The sequence below is a fragment of the Babylonia areolata genome, chromosome 14, assembly GCF_041734735.1.
Source record: "Babylonia areolata isolate BAREFJ2019XMU chromosome 14, ASM4173473v1, whole genome shotgun sequence".
Taxonomy (NCBI): Eukaryota; Metazoa; Mollusca; class Gastropoda; order Neogastropoda; family Buccinidae; genus Babylonia; species Babylonia areolata.
In genome coordinates, this window is record NC_134889.1 from 20,694,762 (window position 1) to 20,717,588 (window position 22,827).

At 42.1% G+C, this 22,827-nt stretch overlaps 1 protein-coding gene across 1 annotated transcript in view; it reads right to left on the minus strand.

Annotated features, from left to right (window-relative positions):
• Positions 1-9,807: 9,807 nt before the first annotated feature.
• LOC143289904 (gamma-aminobutyric acid type B receptor subunit 1-like) overlaps positions 9,808-22,827 on the minus strand; it is a 64,740-nt gene continuing 51,720 nt past the window's right edge. Inside the window, exons 14-18 of the mRNA XM_076599144.1 lie at positions 20,290-20,494; positions 16,970-17,097; positions 15,152-15,280; positions 12,704-12,844; positions 9,808-10,582 (exon numbers count right to left, since the gene is read on the minus strand). Of these exons, the coding sequence (XP_076455259.1) occupies positions 10,238-10,582; positions 12,704-12,844; positions 15,152-15,280; positions 16,970-17,097; positions 20,290-20,494 (948 nt within the window). The 3' untranslated portion in view covers positions 9,808-10,237. The remainder of the gene's footprint in view (positions 10,583-12,703; positions 12,845-15,151; positions 15,281-16,969; positions 17,098-20,289; positions 20,495-22,827) is intronic.

A 22,827-nucleotide genomic window follows, 5' to 3' on the forward strand; every position in this document is an offset into this window, starting at 1 on the left:
CATCATCACCATCCTCCTCCTCCATCATCAAAGAATGTCCCAATTTCTGTGGCCTTTCATGTCCTGATCTCATAGTGACCTAAGTTTGGATAACCCTCCAATTCCGTGCTTGGGACGAGTTTTGTCAAGGTTTTCAGACGGGCGCAATAGCCGAGTGGTTAAAGCGTTGGACTGTCAATCTGAGGGTCCCGGGTTCGAATCACGGTGACGGCGCCTGGTGGGTAAAGGGTGGAGATTTTTACGATCTCCCAGGTCAACACGTGCAGACCTGCTAGTGCCTGAACCGCCTTCGTGTGGATATGCAAGCAGAAGATCAAATACGCATGTTAAAGATCCTGTAATCCATGTCAGCGTTCAGTGGGTTATGGAAACAAGAACATACCCAGCATGCACACCCCCGAAAACGGAGTATGGCTGCCTACATGGCGGGGTAAAAACGGTCATACATGTAAAAGCCCACTCGTGTGCATACGAGTGAACGCAGAAGAAGAAGAAGAAGAAGAAGAGGAAGTCAAGGTTTTCGGTGTCAGCAGATTCATTGGACTATTGCTGGAGGGTTGTGGTGTCTGGTCTCCACACTGGGGGGGAACGCTCATTCAGTCTGGCTCCATGACTAAGTTATTATTGTCATAAGTAAGGGGCTTAGTAAGTGGTGTCCTAAGCATGCCTAATCAAAATAGTTACTACTGAACACCACTGAAGTGACCCAGCAGCAGTGCAGTGTCTCCTCTGGTGTGTGGCCTCCAGGCAATCAACATCAATAGTTCTCAGTGGACAGCCAATGCTGGGACTGCGACACATGAACCCAGGTGTGGGTGTGTATGGGAATTCAGAATGAGAAGCATGGCAGCAATGCCACTGAAATGGTGCAGATGATGAGGCAGTAATTTTTTTTTTTTTTTTTTAATGATCACTTCCATATCAAAAGCCATATTTTTCTCCAGAGTTTTGTGCTCATCTCACAACTCCAACAGTTCTACCATTTTTCACCAGTTATATACATATATGAATATATATATCTTTTGATAACAAATAACAATTTGAATAATCACACAATATCTGTCATGATAAAGATGTGATTACGTCCATATAAAAAAAAAAGCTCCTTTTCTCCAACAGTTTTGCAATCATATCACAACACACAAGAGTGCTACTCCTTTTCACTCATGTGTCATATTTCAAAATAACAATCTGAACTCTCACCATCACTGTCTCAAAGTCAGAGCTTCATATTTTTTCCAAGAAACAAAAACAAAGCAAAACACGCAAACCAACGAAAAGGAAGACGCGCTTTTTTTTTTTTCCTCCAAGAAATAACAACAAAGCGACATCCAAACTGCAACAAAAAGGAATACAGACTCTTACTGTTTTCTTGGAGCTGTATTAACTCACTCAGTACGGCCAGTCCTCTCTTCTCCTCTACACAGACCCCTCGGATGTCCAGTGGGTGTCTCAATGACCCAACCTTTAGCTTCCATCGTCAGAATTGTGGTATCTTTGTCAACATTCACCTCTTCAGTGTAAGAGCCTTCCGCTGGTAATATTTTGATGGTGGTTATTGGGGTGAAACGCCTGTTAACAGTCGTCTCTTTCGCCGTTCGTATGGAGAGAGTTAACGGGACATCTCTCACATAACTGTACACAGATCAAAGTTTCCCCAGCAGCCGCTGTGGCTAGGCCTGTCTGTCAAGGCATAGGACTCAACAGCCACCAGCGAACATGCAGCAGATATGGTCGACCCCCATCCTAAATCTTTGTTCTCAAAGCCAAGCCAGGTTGAAGGAATCACAGTAGATACACACAACCAATTTCCTAAATTTTTATTCTCAAATCCAAGCCAAGGTGATGGATTACCAACTGTAATGACAGCTTTTTGTTTTCAATGATGTACCTTGCGATATTGTAAGAACGGAGAGAAAAAGACAGAAACCTTAATGGGCATGTGTGTGTGTGAGTATTAGCCTCCAAATCTAGAAGAAGAAGAAGAAAAAGTCTTGCCTCCAGCAAAAGGTTTAAAAAAAAAGCACATGGATCACGCTATGTTTGTCAACATGTGGCATGAAACAAACATGAGGAAAAATATCACACTATAAAGGAGGAGAGGATGATAAAAAAAAATGTGAACATCATTTTCTTCAATTGTTAAAATCAACCTTTTACAATAGACAGAAACAGGAGTGCGTGGAACATTATCACAATCTTTTGATGTATCAAAGCATGAAAACTGAATGGCAAGCTGAAAGGGACATTGTGACCATTCAGACAAAGGTAACAATATCACAACCTATTTTCTCCACAGAATGACTCCCAACTCAGGGAAGATGGGCAGAGCTGTGCAATCACACACCGAGAGGAAAACACTCAAAGACAAAACAAAACAGAGAAAGGAATAAAGAATGAAAGAAAGGAAAAAGGAAAGAAAAGATGTAAGAGAACTGACTATTGCACGCCGACCAGACATGTTTTCAAACTGTTTTTACCTAGAACACAAACTGGGCACAAGTGAGTTGACAATGAAAAATGTAAATGAAAAAAAAAGGGGGGGTGGGGGGGAGGGACAAGAAGAATATCAATGAAACTGTAAGAGACACATACCATTGCACATTGACTTAAACTCATTTTCAAAATTCTTACCCAGTTCCTACCTAAAATGCAAATTGGGCTTATGAGAGCTGACAAAAAAATTCATAATGCACAAAAAAAGGGGGAAAAAAACAGAAAAGAAGATAAATGGGAATGTGATCGAATGCACACTGACCCAAACTTGTTTCAAAAATTCTTATTCAGTTTTTACCAAGAACACAAACCGGGTATACGATAGTTGACAAAAGAAAATTCTAGATGAAAAAGAAAAAAGCAGACAGAAGAAAATGCGTGAGGGACAGATTATTGCACATTGTCCACATATTGTTTTCATTTTTTTTTGGTACAAATTTTACTTAGGATACAAAATGAGTAACACATGTGTTGAAAAATAAAATCATATACGAAAGCTGAAGAAAAAGGGCACAAAAATGAATGAGATTCACTGTACTTATCTACAAAACATACTGCACAAAGTCTGGTCAATTTCAAAATGAGTCAGAAAAACAGCGTTTATTTACATTTCAACTCCTTTCATCGTAGCTGATGTATACTGTATTTCTATTCACACACAAATATCAACTCTAAATCAATTTTACACATTTTTCAATGAAATATAAAACAGTATATAACAAGCATAAGCCTTCAAGAAGAAGTCATTTTGATCAAACTGAAGCTTACACATGCTGCTAAAATACAAAATATGCCACTAACTATTCATCAACAATTAAACCAATGATAAAACAAACTCTCCACCTACCCTACACCTTGTAGGGACTATTGCACCAAAAATTATACATGAACAAAACAGGAATAAACATTGTTGAGGGGGGAAAAAAGCACATCAAACTCTTTAATTCCAATCTATGTTCATTCATGTCAAAATAACACGTGTGCTACTGAACACAAACAAACTAGAACATCATGTGAAAAAAGTGCGACTTCTTGAACTATTAGTGCAGATGCTAGTCAATAATTGAAACAGAAGATGGGACAAAATGAATTTGAAAAAAAATGTTTCCAAGCACACAGTTCAGTCCAGGAAAATGAGCAAATCTTTTTCCACTTCTTATTTTATATCACGCTCCCCCCACCTCCCCACTCATCCACAAACGCATATAAGACAGTATACCTCATTTCCCATTAAAAGCAAATGACTTCCATAGCAGTTAAAAAAAAAAAAGCACTGAATTGTTACATTATTTAGTTGCAAGTTATCTGGGCACCTGTCTCTTCTCTCCACCACCCCCCCGCCCCCTCCAGCTAGGTTCACACCTAACACAGTACTCCACTAACACATTACTCCACTTCCCACTAAAAACAAACAACTCCCATAACAATCAGAAATTTTTTTTAAAAAACCAAACAAACACATGCAGTGTGTTGTTACATTACACATATTTACAACATGGTACCGCATTTTCCATTGAATGCAAACAGCTTCCATAACAATTAAAAAAGCACAAACAAACAAATAAACAAAAACCAAACACACTCTCCACCCCACTATTCAGTGTATCATTACAGTACAAAATAGTCACAACATGGTGTAAGTTATATGGGTACCTTGGTAACATTATAGGGGTATCTTGGCCACAACAACACGGTGCAAGTTATATGAGTACCTTGGCCACACTATATGGATAACCTAGCCACATTGCATGGGTATCTTGGCCAGATTACAATGATACCTTGGCCCCACTTCATGGGTACCTTGGCAACATTACCTGTGTATCTTGGCCACATTACCTATGTATCTTGGCCAGATTACAATGATACCTTGGCCACATTACATGGGTATCTTGGCCAGATTACAATGATACCTTGGCCACACTACATGGGTATCTTCGCCACATTACAATGATACCTTGGCCACATTACATGGGTATCTTGGCCAGATTACAATGATACCTTGGCCACATCTACATGGGTATCTTGGCCAGATTATGATGATACCTTGGTCACACTACATGGGTACCTTGGCAACATTACGATACCTTGGCCACATTACATGGGTATCTTGGCCAGATTACAATACCTTGGCCACACTACATGGGTATCTTCGCCACATTACAATGATACCTTGGCCACATTACATGGGTATCTTGGCCAGATTACAATGATACCTTGGCCACATTACATGGGTACCTTGGCCATATTACAATGATACCTTGGCCACATTACATGGGTATCTTGGCCACATTACAATATCTTGGCCACATTACATGGGTATCTTGGCCACATTACAATATCTTGGCCACATTACATGGGTACCTTAGCTGCATTATATGGGTACCTTGGCCACATTATGTAGGTACCTTGGCCACATTACGATACCCTGGCCACATTGCATGGGTACCTTAGCCATATTACAACGATACCTTGGCCACATTGCAAGCTTACCTTGGCCACATTATAGGGTACTTTGGCCACAACATGGAAAGGTACAAGTGAAGCAGACTTACAGGCCATGGAATGATAACGTGAAAGACAACACACATTGTCCAGCATAGGAAAAAAATAGTTAGGGAGGACATTGAATCCCTGACACAAGACACAGGGAATTACATGATTTCATCATTTAATCTCCACCTCTGTCCCTCCTCCTGTGTACGCATACCCTCCACCAAGAAATTCAGCACCCTCAAAATAAAGACTGAAATAATTTTTTTAAATACTGAGGTATATCTGAAAATACATATGTTATCCTAAAAAAAAATCTTAAAAAAAAAACCACACCTAATAACTGAGGTATGTCAGTGAAAATAAAATAACACCCTCAACAACCCTTACCACGCCCACACCCTCTCCCCACCAAAAACAAAAACCCACATAAAAAGATTAACAACCCAAAAGTCTACGCACCGTCGTTTAACATCAGTAGTACCACGTAAAATAAGACACGAAAAAATATCTTTTAAAAAAGAACAGGAAGAAATATACATGGAACGTGAGGTGGGCAACAAGCTTTAAGAACATGATCTGTGTTCGGTCTGCCTTGGTCCTGAGTGTTGCTGATGAACCGTACACATGTACTGCATGATCAAGCTTCATGTTTGATGAGTGCAACAGCTGAGTGGTTAAGGTGATGGGCTTTTTGGTCCTGGGTTTGAATCCTGACCACAGCACCTGGTGGGTTGAGGATGGAATTTTTTTTTTTTTCCCGATTTCCAAGGCCAACAGTGTGTGTGAGGTCTGCTAGTACCCGAACCCGGTTTGTGTGTGTAAACATGCAGTTCAAATACGCATGTTAAAGATCCCGTAATCCATGTTGATGTTTGTTGGGTTTTGGAAACGAGAACATACCCAGTATACACACCCCTGAAAACAGAGTATGACTGCCTACATGACAGGCTAAAAAACATACACGCAGAAAAGCCCAGTCACACATGTGAGTGAACATGCAAGATGCACCCCACCAACACCAAAGAAGAAGTCCTAAGGCATTGTCTTCACCGCAAAATTCAGTCCCATCTAAGAAGCATGTATGCAGAAAAAAATAGCCTGATATTTTCTTCATCTTCTTCTTCTGCAGTTGTGGGTAATGCCAACATTCACTCGTACATACATGCTGGATTTGTCCGAACGCAGTGACGCCTCCTTGAGCTACTGAAACTGAAACTGGGCTTTCATGTGCATGACCATTTCAACCTGCTGTACGTGCCAACAAACACATCTCCATGCATATCAAGAAAAGCAACAATGCAACCTCATCTTCTATGATGTGTAAATTCAAATCATGCACCAAAAATACAAGGCAAAACAGACCCTGTAAAAATGGTTACTGGTCAGAACGCTTTAGCCCTTGTTTATAGAAGAAAAATACTTTTGTAGGTAAACTCGTATGACAGGAAAATCATGATCCACTGAATTCAGTTTTCACAGATGCAAAAATACTCTTGCCAGTAAACTGCAAAACTGGTGGAAGTGTGGAAAATTATGAAGTAGACATGATTTTGACAGGTACAGTAGAAAGGAATAGCTGGCATATACACTGTTCATCATTAAGGTTCATTATTGTAGGTTTGGGTTATAATGCAACTGAAGTTACTTCTCATACTGTTTTCATACTGTCTGTCTACACTGTGAATACCAGATTTTTGGCAATGGAGTAGGGCTCGCTGAAATTAATGTGTTTCCATCTGTTATCTTTCTAAAATGTTGTCACTGGAATGAAAGAAAGTTGATAAATTAAATCATGTTATTGGCTTGCCGTTTGAGGAAAATCATATTGAGAGATTGACACTATTTATTCTTTTTTTTTCCTTGTGTGTGTGTGTGTGTGTGTGGTGTGTGTGTGTGTGTGTGTGTGTGTGTGTGTGTGTGTGTGTGTGTGTGAATAACATGTGTTTGAGTGAGGTGTCCTTCCAGGGAATAAAATTTTCTGATACTTATTTTGATTAGAAAATGGGGGAAACAAAATTCCCCCCTCCCCCCCCTCCGATTTTGTCCAATACATGCAGAGAATCTATGTAATACCTTTTGAAGTGATTAAACTTCTGTATTTTGTTCTTGTTTTTAATCCCCTCCTCCTTCACAGCATTTTTTTGTGTTAAAGAAAAAAAAAACCCACTGATATACAACATATTTCTGTTAAAACTGGCATTTTGCTTCCATATTTTGCGGTGAACTGACTGAAAAGACCAGAGCAAACATGACATTTGGTGAGAACTATGTCAACTCTTGGAACAGAAAGTTACCATTTCCGTCTCTTACCTTACTTACTAATTTTCCACAAACATATGAACAAACACAAAACATCTTTGAGTGCATAAAGGTACCACACTAAAATATTAGCTCTGCCCTTTAATTCACAGTCACTGATTTATGCCTGGACTTTTTTTTGTAGGGGGTGGGGGAAGGGATAATTTTGCTGAAACTTTCTAACTGTATGTATCATGGTCCCCTCCAATCGTTTCAATGAATTTGAGTGCATAAATATACTGCGGTCAAATAAGGCTGGGGGGATAATTTTGCTATAACTTTCCAACAGTCCCCTCCTAGTCAACAAATTTGAATGCATAAATGTACTACGGTAAAAAAAAAAAAAAAAGGGGTGGGGTGGGGGATAATTTTGCAGTAACCCTCTATGCTTGGGTGAGTCCTGTCAATGCCTTCAGTGTTGGCAGATTCATGGGGGGGTGTTGTTTGAGGGACACGGTGGCAGTCTCCATTCTGGAGGGACGCTCACTCAGTCTGGCTCTGCGACTAAGCCATTATTGTCGTCAGTAGGGGGTTTAGTAGGTGGTGTCCCAAGTACGTTAAATCAGAACAGGCACCAATGAACACCACCGAAGTGACTTAGCAGCAGTGCAGGGTCTCCTCTGGTGTGTGGCCTCCTGGCGACCTAACACTGATGGCTCCCTGCAGACTGCCAACGTTGGGAGTGTGACAGACGAACCCAGGTGTGGCTGTGTTTGGGGGACTTGGAATGAGCGACGTGGGAGCAATGCCACTGAAACGGTGCAGATGACAGGGCAGCAAAACAAACAAACAAACAAAAAATTTGCTGTAACTTTCTAACTGTATGTATCTCAGTCCCCTCCAACTGTTCCAATAAACTTGAGTGCATAAATGTACTGCAGTGAAATCTGAGCTCACCCCATTACTGATTAACATCTACAGACTTTTTGTTGATTTTTTTTTAAATACAATTTTCTAACCCTATGCTTCACAGTACCCTGCAATTGTTGCTGTGAATTTGAGTGTATAAAGATACTACACTAAAATGTGAGCTCACCCCATTCATTCACAGTCAATGATTCACACACGCAGACATTGGGTTTTTTTGTTTGTTTTGTTTTTTATCTCTGTGTGTGTAGATACTTTTGCTACAAAGTGATGAAGTGATGGCCTAGAGGTAACGCGTCCGCCTTGGAAGCGAGATAATCTGAGCGTGCTGGTTCAAATCACGGCTCAGCCGCTGATATTTTCTCCCCCTCCACTAGACCTTGAGTGGTGGTCTGGACGCTAGTCATTCAGATCAGATGATAAACTGATGTCCCGTGTGCAGCATGCACTTAACACACGTAAAAGAACCCACAGCATCAAAAGGGTTGTTCCTGGCAAAATTCTGTAGAAAAATCCACTAGTCGATAGGAAAAACAAATAAAACTGCTAGCAGGGAAAAAAAAAAGGGTGGTGCTGTAGTGTAGCGACGCGCTCTCCCTGGGGAGAGTAGCCCAAATTTCACACAGAGAAATCTGTTGTGATAAAAAGAAATACGGAATACAGAATACAACTTTCTAACCCTACAAGTCAAAGTCCCCTCCTATTGTTAAATGAAAATTCACAATTTACTGAACAAAACTTACAGATTTCGAGAACTATGCTAATGATTCCAGCAGAAGGTCATTACATCTGTTTCTTATTCGTTTTCCACACACACACACACACACACACACTCAAACACTTTGAGTGCATAACTACTTGAATCTGAACTCACTCCATTAATTCACTTTTATTAAAAGTCTTTTTTTTGTTTGTTTGTTTGTCTACTTTTGCTACAACTTTCTTACCCTACCAGCCACAGTCTCCTCCTACTGTTACAATATTTTTCTTCTTCTTCTTCTTTGTTCATGGGCTGCTTCTTTCACATTCACTTATATACATGAGTGGGTTATTATGTATATGACCTTTTTTTTTTTACTCCTGCCGTCAAAATGAATTCACCATCATTGAATTATACTTATAAGACTTCTTTCAAATACTTTTTTTGTTACAGGCTTCTACCACAATAAGCCACAGAGCCCTTTCCATTGTCAGCATCCATTCCCAACCCCCTCACCAACCCTACTCCTCAGTCACACACTGGAAATTTGATTGGACAGCGAATACTGTGATGAAACTGATCATGTGCCAGAAAAACCCAGATGTGGCTGTTAAGTGGATGATGGTGGGGGTAGGGGAAGTGGGAGAGGTGGAGGGGGTGGGGGGGGCAGAGAACTCAGGATGAGCAGTGTGTGGGAGTAGTAATGGTCACTGAAATGGTGCAGACTACTGGAGAAAAAAAAAAAAAAAAAAAAAAAAAAAAAGAGGGACGTACCAGTCTCCACACAGGTCTGCGTCCTTCACCTCCACCTAACAGAGCAGCTCCAACTGGGCAGCCAGAATCTTGGGGCTTTTCTGCGTTGTCAATATTTAAAAAAAAAAAAAAAAAAGAAGAAAAAACAGAAAAAAAACAAAAAAAACCAAAAAAAACAGGGATGTACGAGTCTTCACATGCCCATCCTTCACCTTCACCTAACAGAGGGGCTCCAGCTTGACAAGCCAGAATCTTGGGGCTTTTTGGTGTCAAGGCCTGACTAAGCGCGTTGGGTTACGCTGCTGGTCAGGCATCTGCTTGGCAGATGTGGTGTAGCGTATATGGTTTTGTCCGAACGCAATGACGCCTCCTTGAGCGACTGAAACTGAAACTGGTGTCGACAATACAAAACAAACAACAACAAAAAGATTAAAAAAAAAGAAAAAAAGATGGATGTATGAGTCTTAACACGCCTGCGTCCTTCACCTTAAACAAAGCAGCTCCATCTCGGCAGCCAGAATGTTGGGGCTTTTCGGCGTCAACAATAAAAGAAAAAAGGATAAAAACAAAAACAACAACAACAAAAAAAAAAGGGACGTATGAGTCTCCACACTCATGTGTCCTTCACCTTCAACAGAGCGGCTCCAGTTCAGCAGCCAGAATCTTGGGGCTTTTCGGCGTTGACCAGCTGGCCATGCCGGAGTCCGAGTTGTTGTCAGGGACGACCAGCGAGTCGTCCAGCTGGAAGTGGATCCCCTGCCCACCACCTCCTCCACCCCCGCTACCCATGATGCTGTCCGGCTTGAGGGCGGGGGTGGGGATGGAGGTGGCGGTGATGGAGGCGGTTGTGGTGGTCAGGCAGGAGGAGTAGGTGGGAGGAGGGGGCCGGCGGGCGTCTGCGGCCGAGGAGGAGTTCCTCTGCTCCTGCATCACCTTCTGGATGCGACCGTTGAGGTCCTTCACGCGGTCCTCCATCTGTTTGGGAAGGAATGGGGGTAGGGGCGTGGTGGGGAGGGGGGGTATGAAATGGTGTGTGGTGTTGGTGGAATGTGAGAGGCTTTTTTTGTCAAAAAACAACAACAAAAAAAAGGCACATAGCAAACCTATGTGCCTTTTTTTTTTTTTTAAGAACACAGAACTTTTTCATTCTTTGTCTCTTCTTGTTGTAAGCTTAATCTGTAAGCTGTTAGTTCTCTCTGACAAAGTACAAAAAGACAAGACATCTTTGTACTTACTTCTGCAGTCTGTTGTTTCAGTTGTTTGTTCCACTAACAAAGCGTTGTCATAACTGAATACTTGTACACTGTATCCTAGCATTCACTTCAGCAATCTGTTGTTTCAGTTGTTTGTTCCACTAACAAAGCGTTGTCATAACTGAATACTTGTACACTGTATCCTAGCATTCACTTCAGCAATCTGTTGTTTCAGTTGTTTGTTCCACTAACAAAGCGTTGTCATAACTGAATACTTGTACACTGTATCCTAGCATTCACTTCAGCAATCTGTTGTTTCAGTTGTTTGTTCCACTAACAAAGCGTTGTCATAACTGAATACTTGTACACTGTATCCTAGCATTCACTTCAGCAATCTGTTGTTTCAGTTGTTTGTTCCATTAACAAAGCGTTGTCATAACTGAATACTTGTACACTGTATCCTAGCATTCACTTCAGCAATCTGTTGTTTCAGTTGTTTGTTCCATTAACAAAGCGTTGTCATAACTGAATACTTGTACACTGTATCCTAGCATTCACTTCAGCAATCTGTTGTTTCAGTTGTTTGTTCCATTAACAAAGCGTTGTCATAACTGAATACTTGTACACTGTATCCTAGCATTCACTTCAGCAATCTGTCGTTTCAGTTGTTTGTTCCATTAACAAAGCGTTGTCATAACTGAATACTTTTACACTGTATCCTAGCATTCACTTCAGCAATCTGTCGTTTCAGTTGTTTGTTCCACTAACAAAGCGTTGTCATAACTGAATACTTGTACACTGTATCCTAGCATTCACTTCAGCAATCTGTTGTTTCAGTTGTTTGTTACACTAACAAAGCGTTGTCATAACTGAATATTTGTACACTGTATCCTAGCATTCACTTCAGCAATCTGCTATTTCAGTTGTTTGTTACACTAACAGAGTGTTGCCATAACTGAATACTTTTTTCCCCACCGTTAAAAGTTAGTTCTTGTACAAGGTATCCCAGTAATCACTTTGTCACTTCAACTGTTTATTCTCAATGAGCCAGGTGTTTAAAAGAAAAGGCATATTTGTACTCCTGCAGTCGGTCATTCCACTAACAAAGCGTTCTCATAACTGAATACTTTTTTCCACTATTAAGAATTAGTACAAGTTCAAGGTACTCACTTCAGCAATCTGACGTGTCATAATTGAAAACCTTTTTCCCACCACCATTAAGAATTAGTTCTTGTTCAAGGTATCCTAGTACTCACTTTCGAAATCTGTTATTTCAGCTGTTCTGTCTCACTCACCAGGTGTTTAAATGAAAAGGCATACTTGTACCTGCAGTCAGTCATTCCACTGACAAAGTGTTCTCATTGCTGAATACATTTTTTTCCACTATTTAAGAATTAGTACTAGTTCAAGGTACTCACTTCAGCAATCTGACATGTCATAACTGAAAACCTTTCAGTTTTCCCACCACCATTAAGAATTAGTTCTTGTTCAAGGTATCCTAGTACTCACTTTGGAAATCTGTCATTTCAGTTGTTCGTTCCATTACAAAGCAGTGTCATAACTGAATACTTTTTCCCAACCACTGTTCAAGGTATCCTAGTACTCACTTTGGAGATCTGTCATTTCAGCTGTTCTGTCTCACTCACCAGGTGTTTAAATGAAAAGGCATACTTGTACCTGCAGTCACTCATTCCACTGACAAAGTGTTCTCATTGCTGAATACGTTTTTTTCCACTTTAAGAATTAGTACTAGTTCAAGGTACTCACTTCAGCAATCTGTCATGTCATAACTGAAAACCTTTTTCCTACCATTAAGAATTAGTTCTTGTACAAGGTATCCTAGTACTCACTATTACGAGTAGTACTCCACTATTAGGAATTAGTACTAGTTCAAGGTACTCACTTCGGCAATCTGTCGTTTCAGCTGTTCGTTCTCACTGACCAAGCGTTGGTGCCTCTCTTCCTCCTCACGGCTGACCAGGGAGTCGGTCAACCCCCGGATCTCCTGTCCATCACGCTGAGGATGCTTTGCCAGCTCCATCATCTGTATCACACACACACAGACACACACACACACACACAGACCACACATACACACACACACACCACACATACACACACACACACACACACACACATACATTTCAGTTTCTCAAGGAGGCGTCACTGCATTCGGACAAATCAATATACCATACACCAAATCTGCTAGGCAGATGCCTGACCAGCAGCATAACCCAATGCACTGAGGCAGGCCTTGAGTGCTTGCATATATATTTATGTACCTATCAGAGTGGATTTCTTCGACAGAAGTTTGCCAGAGGACAACACTCTCATTGCCATGGGTTCTTTTTCAGTGCGCCAAGTGCGTGCTGCACATGGGACCTTGGTTTATAGTCTCATCTGAATGACCAGACACTCAGTTCGATTTTCCAGTCAAACTTGGGAGAAAGCGTGAGAGCGAGATTCGAACCCAGACCCTCGCGGACTGTGTATTGGCAGATGAGCTTCTTAACCATTCTACCACCTTCCTCGTTACACACACACACTCACACACACACATGCACACACACACACACACACACACACTACCCCAACATTTGCACCATTTCAGTGGCATTACTCCAATACTGCTCATTCCGAGTCTCCCATACAAAACCACACCCCGGTTCATCTCTCACAGCACACACCACTTTTCATACTCATGAGCTGTGGCAGCCACTCCCACAGTCACCTGTATTTATGATGGGTGCAACAGCTGAATGGTTAACTCACTCAGTACGACCAGTCCTCTCTTCTCCTCTACACAGACCCCTCGGATGTCAGTGGGTGTCTCAATGACCCAACCTTTAGCTTCCGTAGTCAGAACTGTGGTATTCTTTGTCAACATTCACCTCTTCAGTATAAGAGCCTTCCACTTGCAATATTTTGATGGTGGTAATTGGGGTGAAACGCTGTTAACGTCGTCTCTTTCGCCGTTCGTATGGAGAGAGTTAAAGCATTGGACTTTCAAGCTGAAGGCTCATGGCACCTGGTGGGTGAAGTGTGGAAGATTTTTCCGATATCCAAGTCAACAGATGTGCAGACTTGCTAGTGCCTGAACCCCCTTCATGTGTATATGCATGAAGAAGTTCAAATATGCATCTTAAAGATCATGTAATCCATGTCAGTGTTTGGTGGATTATAGAAACAAGAACATACCTGGCATGCGCCTCCCGTCCCCCAAAACTGAGTATGGCTGCCTACATGGCGGGGGTAAAAACAGTCAAACACATAAAAGCTCACTCGTATATAAGAGCGAATGTGGGAGTTGTAGCCCATGAACGAAGAAGAAGAAGATGTACTGAAAGTGGGTTTTTACACATATGGCCACTTTAGCTTGCTATTTAGTCAGCCATACTCTATTTAGGGTGGGTGGGCATGCTGGGTATGTCTATGTTTCAATCACCCACTGAACACTGACATGGATAACAGGATCTTTAACTAAGCATTTAATGTTCTGCACTGATATCGATGTTGATACAATTATATAAAAAAGGAATTAAAAAATAGCAGATTCATTCATTTCTGTGAGGAATAAACCACAGAATGACCTATATGGAAAGTTACTTCATATTGCAAAGCAATTACTGGCTTTAAGATGAATACAGGAACACAGCACAAAGTATTTTATTGTCTGCTTTTTCATGTCTGCAAGGGCACTTGTTTTACTCTGAAAATGGGTGTGTTTTTTTATCTAATTGTAAGGGACAACCCTTTTGTTGCCATGACCTCAGTTAAATGTCTCATCCAAAAGATCTAGCACCCATACCATAACTGAAGTTCTAGTGCTAGTCTCTCTGATGCTATGTAAACCAAGGTTCAGTGTGCAGAAAGCACTTGGCACACATACACATATGTACACACACACACACACATACACTAACACACACAAACACACACACTCTCACACATGCACAGCGACACTACACACATACACACTCACACATACGTACAGTAACACTCATACACATGCACACTCACATACACACATACGCATAGTGACACTCACAAACATGCACACTCACACACATGTACAGTGAAACTCATACACAAGAACACTCACACATACACTTATGACACTCACACATATGCACACTCACAAACAAACAGGCACAGTGACACACACACATAGGCACACCCTCACACACACACACACATACTCACACACACACACACAGGAACAGTGACACACACATACACACAGAGCCAATTTAAAACACACACAGCCACACACACACACACACACACACACACACAAACACACACAAGCAAACACCCCACCTCCTCCACACGTACAGTTCCCATTCCTGACCTTAGGAACAAAGATGAGACCCATGGAGAGGAAGCTGCAGAGGACGATGGCCAGAGAGACAAAAGCAAAGGTGGCGTCCTGCTGGTTACCGATGATCAGGCTGATGGGGGCCGTGATCACACACAGCACCTGTTGTAAACACACACACAGAATCATGTAGTATAGATACAGCACCTGTCGTACACACACACACACACAGAGAATCATGTAGTATAGATACAGCACCTGTCCTACACACACGCACACAGACACAGACACGGACGATGGCCAGAGAGACAAAAGCGAAGGTGGCGTCCTGCTGGTTACCGATGATCAGGCTGATGGGGGCCGTGATCACACACAGCACCTGTTGTAAACACACACAATCATGTAGTATAGATACAGCACCTGTCATACACACACACACACACACACACACAGACGATGGCCACAGAGACAAAAACGAAAATGGCATCCTGCTGGTTATCAATGATCAGGCTGATGGGAGCCATGATCACACACAGCACCTGTCGTACACACACACACAGAATCATGTAGTATAGATACAACACCTGTCGTACACACACAGAGAGAATCATGTAGTATAGATACAGCACCTGTCGTACACACACAGAGAGAATCATGTAGTATAGATACAGCACCCGTTGCACACACACACGCACACACACACACACACACACACACACACACGGACGATGGCCAGAGAGACGAAAGCGAAGGTGGCGTCCTGCTGGTTACCGATGATCAGGCTGATGGGGGCTGTGATCACACACAACACCTGTTGTAAACACACACACACAATCATGTAGTATAGATACAGCACCTGTCGTACACACACACACACATGGACAGTGGAGAGAGTTACCACTCTTTACTATTTGTTAATCATTTATCTCCTGGCCTCATTATTTGTTAATTTCCAGTTGAAAAACCACTGAGGCAACCATGTGTTTGTTCTGTATTGTCCATGTGTTCTGTGTGGCTTGTTCAGGATTAAAGAGGCTATACCAGTCTTGAATAAAAGCTAATTTGTGTTTGCACATTTCTTCTGTCTTTGCTGCTGTGTGCACATGTCAAACGATCGGTATAAGGACAGGCCCGGCACTTCCTTTTTTTTCAAGGAAGTGTCTGGGTTTGTTCCAATGCACCTTTTTATTTACCTGTGTGCTAGCTGAATCGGTGGCATAAGCAGCACTGACTTGAAGTTGTGTACCTTGTGAATGGAGAGAGTTACCACTCTTTACTATTTGTATATCAACATCCTTTGATCAAGTGAAGAGAATTCTGACCATGACGTTAGTACCTAAACATGGACTTTGGTTGAAGATGCAAACACGGCTGCAACAGCAACCTGACCCATCAATGCCAAACTTCTTCATCATTTTTATACGTATCCAACGCTCAGCTTATACCACAGATTGACATGAGCTTGAAGTTGGGCCAACAGCAAAGTGAGAGCTGTATGATCAATGATTTCTCCACTGCAATGGGAATTCATTTACAGCTTAGTCTTTTGTGAAAGACTATAACTCTCAAAGTAGGAGGCAACACTGCAATGGCATCTTAGTGCTGCAGCCTTTGGGGGCTAGTTGGCCTTTGGGAACCATCCCAGTGCCGACTGTCCTAAAACCCTCTTGGCCGAGAGAGCGGGAATGGAACTTGGGCAAAACACTCTACTACAATCAAATTCTGGCCCAGAGAGTCAGGACAGCAATTGTCTCCTCTGCTGACTATCATACATACTATCATAATTATGAACATACACGAGTGGATGTGGCAGTTGCAGCCCACAAATGCAAAAGAGAAGAGCGAACTCACCACAACATTGTAGATACTCATTCCCACGAAGCGCGAGTCATTGACCTGCTTCAGTTTGACGCTGCGTGTCTCATAGGCCAGGAAGATCCCGAAGATCAGCAAGATTCCCTTGTAACCAAACAGCACCCCTGGAAAACAGCACAAGGAAATTATTCTTTGCATACTTTCAATCTGAGGGTCCTGGGTTCGAATCTCAGCAACAGCGCCTGGTGAGATTTTTCCGATCTCCCAGGTCAACATATGTGCAGACCTGCTTGTGGGAGTTGCAGCCCACAAACGAAGAAGAAGAAGATTCTTTGCATACGTACTGCCGGGTGGTTAAAGCATTGGGCCATCAATATGAGGGTCCCCGAGTTTGAATCCTGGTCACATCATCTGTGGATTAAGGATGGAGATTTTTCTGATCTTCCATGTCAACAGATGTGCAGACCTGCCAGTGCCAGATCTTCCTTCATGTGCATATGCATGCAGCAGAAGATCAAATAAGCATGCTAAAAGATCCTGTAAACCATGTCAGTGTTTTGTGGGTAATGGAAACAAGAACATACCCAGCATGCATATCCCTGAAAATGGGAGTATGACTGCCTTCATGGTGGGTTAAAAATAGTGATAAATGTAAAGGCCTAGAAGAAAAATATTAAAATACTGCAAGTGATTGTCCATAACAAATTTCTGCAAACAAGAGCAAACAAACAAAATTTAAAAAAAACGAACCCAACTGTTGGAACTAATAATCATTTTCTATAGGTATTGTTTTCGTTTTTCTGCATCATGGGCATAAGCAATACCAGTGTGCACTATTCTTTTTTTTTTACATCCAACCTTTTTTCACCCTATTGTTTAAGAAGTCTGAGTGTGCTCTTGTGTGTGTGTGTGTGTGTGTGTGTGTGTGTGTGTGTGTGTGTGTTTGTGTGTATCTGTCTGTGTGAGTGTGTGTTGTGTATGTGCAAGTGTGAGAGTATATGTGCGAGAGTGTGAGTCAATTTGCATGCGCATGATGTTCTTTGTGTATGACATGTCATACTTGAATCCCATGTGTAAATTTGTATGTTAAAATTTTGCTGAAATTGCCACAAGCTCCCTAACAGAGAAGTGTGAGCATCAGTCTGCAACATTAATTGACTGATTGAAAATCCACACACACGTATCTGGAAAAAAACAACAACAAAAAACAACAAGAGAGGCAAGGCCTTCAAGACTCACTTGTGATACACTTAAAAAAAAAAATCTAATCGTTAAAATGTGTTCTGTATTTCTTATTATAAAGCATCGGGTTAAAAGGAAAAAAAAAAAGTCCTAACAGCAGATTCGAACCCCGCATGTTCGAATGAGAAGAAACTGTCTTATCCATTACACTATCATGGCTTCTTAACTGACGTTCAAAAATATAATAATTATATAAACATGCTTTTTTAAAGGGCGATAAATCAATTGCGATATTCGCAGTGAGAATGCTGTTTAAATCATATTATTCTAGTGTATCTTGGGCATTCAAAAATTCTGTAAGGGCAATTAAAAATCCTTTTTAAGTCCACGGTAAAGAAGACGTGGCTATCGCCGCAATCACACTGCAACATTTAGCTGGATTTTCTCTGGATCTACATAGATGTACAAGTTTAGTTACACCTGGTTGACACCGGTGGTCGATTCAATTTCTCTTTTATGTTCATTCTACTTTTATTGTTTTAAAGTTGATATGAAAATTGAGTATTTTGTTAAACTAATAACATGTAGAGCCAAGTACAAGTACTTCTAAATGTCATATGAAGTGAAAAGGACTTCATTTTGAGAAAAGTCAAGACTGGAAATTTTTGCGTTTCATCAATTCAAGGGTATTAACTCTCATGGTTTATTAATTATTTTTAACTGTGAATTCCGACTGATTCTATGGATATTTTTATGGCAGTTTGGGGCATAATCCAGTAAGTTCACAAATCTTTCTCTGAATAAATATTTAACGGTCTCCTTCTCCAACTTTCCATCACATGTTATCGTGTATTGTCGATTGAATATAGGATTGAACGGGCAGGTCAACAACTTGAAACAAAATGGCGTCGTTCGCGTTCGCGAAGAATATGAGCACGCGCTTTGAATATGTATAAATATGTGTACGCAGTTGATTTTTGCCCATGACCTTCAGGGCTCAGCCAATAGATCTATAAAGTCCACTCGTCGTATTGATTTTAATATTTTCCGAAAAAGACCACCTGGGCGAATGAACATAGTGAAAGCCCTGTACACTGAAAGTAAAACACACAAGCTTTTTATGTATTGAGTATAATTTCAAAATGTAATGTTTAAGATAAAAAAGATCAGTTTAAAGCAAATTAAGCCCCCTAGCATTAATTACAGATTAATTTCCCTTTATTACTATCTGCACCAAAGACATGCAAAATAAATATAACTTCCATGCTTAGCAAAAGAAGTTCCTGTTTGAACAAAAAATGATAAAAATGACTGCCCTTGTTGTTGTGTGAGAATATCAGATCAAAGTGCCAAGTTTAGAGAATTAAAAAAAATAAATAAAACAGTAAATTCAGTTTGCATATAATTTGGTTTCTTTTTAAATTTTTTTGTGCCCATCCCAGAGGTGAAATATTGTTTTAAACAAGATGACTGGAAAGAATTGAATTTTTCCTATTTTCATGCCAAATTTGGTGTCAACTGACAAAGTATTTGCAGAGAAAATGGCAATGTTAAAGTTTACCACGGACACAGACACACACACACAGACAACGAACACACACACAGACAACGAACACCGGGTTGAAAACAAAGACTCACTTTGTTTACACAAGTGAGTCAAAAACAAAAAACCCAACAACACTGCCACTCCACACACAGGTACCCCCCCTCCCCCACCCCTATCATCTTTAACCCAATATAATGACAGACAGACAGACACACACACACACACATGCAACCCATCCCACCCCTTTCAAACACACACAACTCCCCCCACCCTACCACCAACCCCCTCTACCCAACTTCACCCAGCCAGACAGAGAGGTTGTTAAAGATGCTGTGCTCTAGCTGTGTGCAACCCCCCCTCCCCCCCCCCCCACCTCCCCCCCCCCATACCCTCCCCTACCCCTAACACCCACCTAAATCCCCCTACTCCCCCCCACCCCATTCAACCACCAACACCTTTCCACCCATACCACACCCTCACCCAGCCAGACGGATTTGTCAGAGACACAGTGCTCCAGTTGTGTACACACACAACCACCCCACCACACTTTCCCACTCACACACCCACCAACCCATTCCACCCACCCACTAACAGCATACCTTCACTCACCCACCCACACCTCCCTCACCCAGCCAGACGGAGAGGTTGTCGGAGACGCAGTGCTCCAGCTGTGGCCGGAGCTGGATGTCCTCCTCGGTGGTGGTGGGCTCCTCCATGGCGAACACCTCCAGGTGGCGCCGCATGGGGTCCAGCACCTGCCAGCACACCAGCACCCCTACGTCCAGCACCAGGAGCACGCCCAGCACTGTGTACAGCTCCCAGATCTGAACTCCCTGTGACACACAGATACAGACAGGTGCGCCAATAGCCAAGTGGTCACAGTCTATAATACTGTGTACAACTCCCAGATCTGAACCCCCTGTGACACACAGACAGTCACAGTCTGTAGCACTGTGTACAGCTCCCAGATCTGAACTCCCTGTGACACACAGACAGATGCGCCGATGGCCAAGCAGTCACAGTCACAGTCTATAGCACTGTGTACAGCTCCCAGATCTGAACTCCCTGTGACACACAGATACAGACAGGTGCGCCAATAGCCAAGCGGTCACAGTCAGTCTATATAGTACTGTGTACAGCTCCCAGATCTGAACTCCCTGTGACACACAGATACAGACAGGTGCGCCGATGGTCAAGCAGTCACAGTGACAGTCACAGTCTATAGTACTGTGTACAGCTCCCAGATCTGAACTCCCTGCGACACACAGATACAGACAGGTGTGCCGATGGCCAAGCGGTCACAGTGACAGTCTATAGCACTGTGTACAGCTCCCAGATCTGAACTCCCTGTGACACACAGACAGGTGTGCCGATAGCCAAGCGATCACAGTGACAGTCTATAGCACTGTGTACAACTCCCAGAACTGAACACCTTGAAACAGACAGTCATGTGTCTTTGGCTGAGTGGTTATTGTGATGGACTATAGTACGGTGTACAGCTCCAAGATCTGAACACCCTGAAACAGACAGACAGGTGTCGTTGGCTGAGCGGTTACAGTGATGGACTATAGCACTGTGTAAAGCTCCCAGGTTTCAATATCGCATAGATCTGAAACTACTGCAACACACTGAAAGAGACATGTGTGCCGATAGCCAAGCGATCACAGTGATGGACTGTTGCATTGTGTACAGCCCCCAGATCTGAACACCCTGAAACACACAGATACATACAGGTGTCGTTGGTTGAGCGGTTATGGTGATGGACTATAGCTGAGTGGTTATAGTGACAGTCTACAGTACTGTGTACAGCTCCCAGATCTGAACACCCTGCAACACATAGATAGACACAAATGTAGAGACTGTGTACCACACCCTGAAACACAGATACAGACAGGTGTCATTAGCTGAACTGTTATAGTCACAGACGGAAGCGCTGTGAACAGCCCCCAGATCTGAACTCCCTGCAACAGACAGGTGTCATTAGCTGAGTGGTTATGATGACCGACTGTTGATAGAAACAATGATAGAGACAGGTGTCAATAGCTGAGCAGTTACAGTGATGGACTATAGTATTGTGTACAGCTCTCAGATCTGAACACCCTGCAATACAGATAGGGAGATAGGTGTGCAGTTGGCCGAATGGACACAGTTACTGGATTCCCAGTCTCAGGACTGGTGTTGGTATTAATATGGATACCTACAGAGTGCCTATCCTCGATCAAGGATCAAGCTTTGAGTGCTTTACAGATATGGAGTCATTTGCACAACGGGCTTGTCTACCTGGGTAGATCTGACTGAGAACTACCCTTACGCGTTCATCATTTCTTTTCTGTGTCACATTAATTCAGGCTTCAGTCAGACACACACACACACACACACACACATGCATGTACATTAGAGTTGATTCAACCACAAAATTTTGCCAGGGAGAATTCTCTTGTTACCATGTTCTTCTTCATACACTGAGTGCGTGCTACACATGGGAAAATGATGACGAAATGACTCAGGATCAATCCTGTGAAGACCAATGCTCCAACAACTAAACTACAGTGGGGTGTTGGCCTAGAGGTAACAGTCTGCCTAGGAAGTGAGAGAATCTGAGTGCACTGGTTTGACTCCCGTAGTTGCCAGTATTTCTCCCCCTCCACTAGACCTAGAGTGGTGGTCTGGATGCTAGTCGTTCGGATGAGACGATAAACTAAGGTTCCATGTGCAGCATGCACTTAGCGCACATTAAAGAACCTACAGCAACAAAGATATTATCCCTTGTAAAATTCTGTAGACAAATCCACTCCGATAGGAAAACAAATAAAACTGCAGGCAGAAGAAACAAAACAAAAATAGGTAGTGCTCTCAGTGTAGCAACGCGCTCTCCCTGGGGAGAGCAGCCAGAATTTCACACAGAGAAATTTGTTGTAATGAAAAGAATAATACGACACTTTGTTGAATTCCTGTGAAAGTGGACATGTACACACACTTTGCGATACTTCAATGCTTCAACCACTGGACTACTAAGTTGGATTTCTATGAAAAGTGGAAACGCACACTTTGCGATTGTTCAATGCTTCAACCACTGGACTACTGAGTTGGTTTTCTGTGAAAAGTGGACATGTACACTCACTTTGCGATACTTCAATGCTCCAATAACTGGATGACTTAGTTGAAT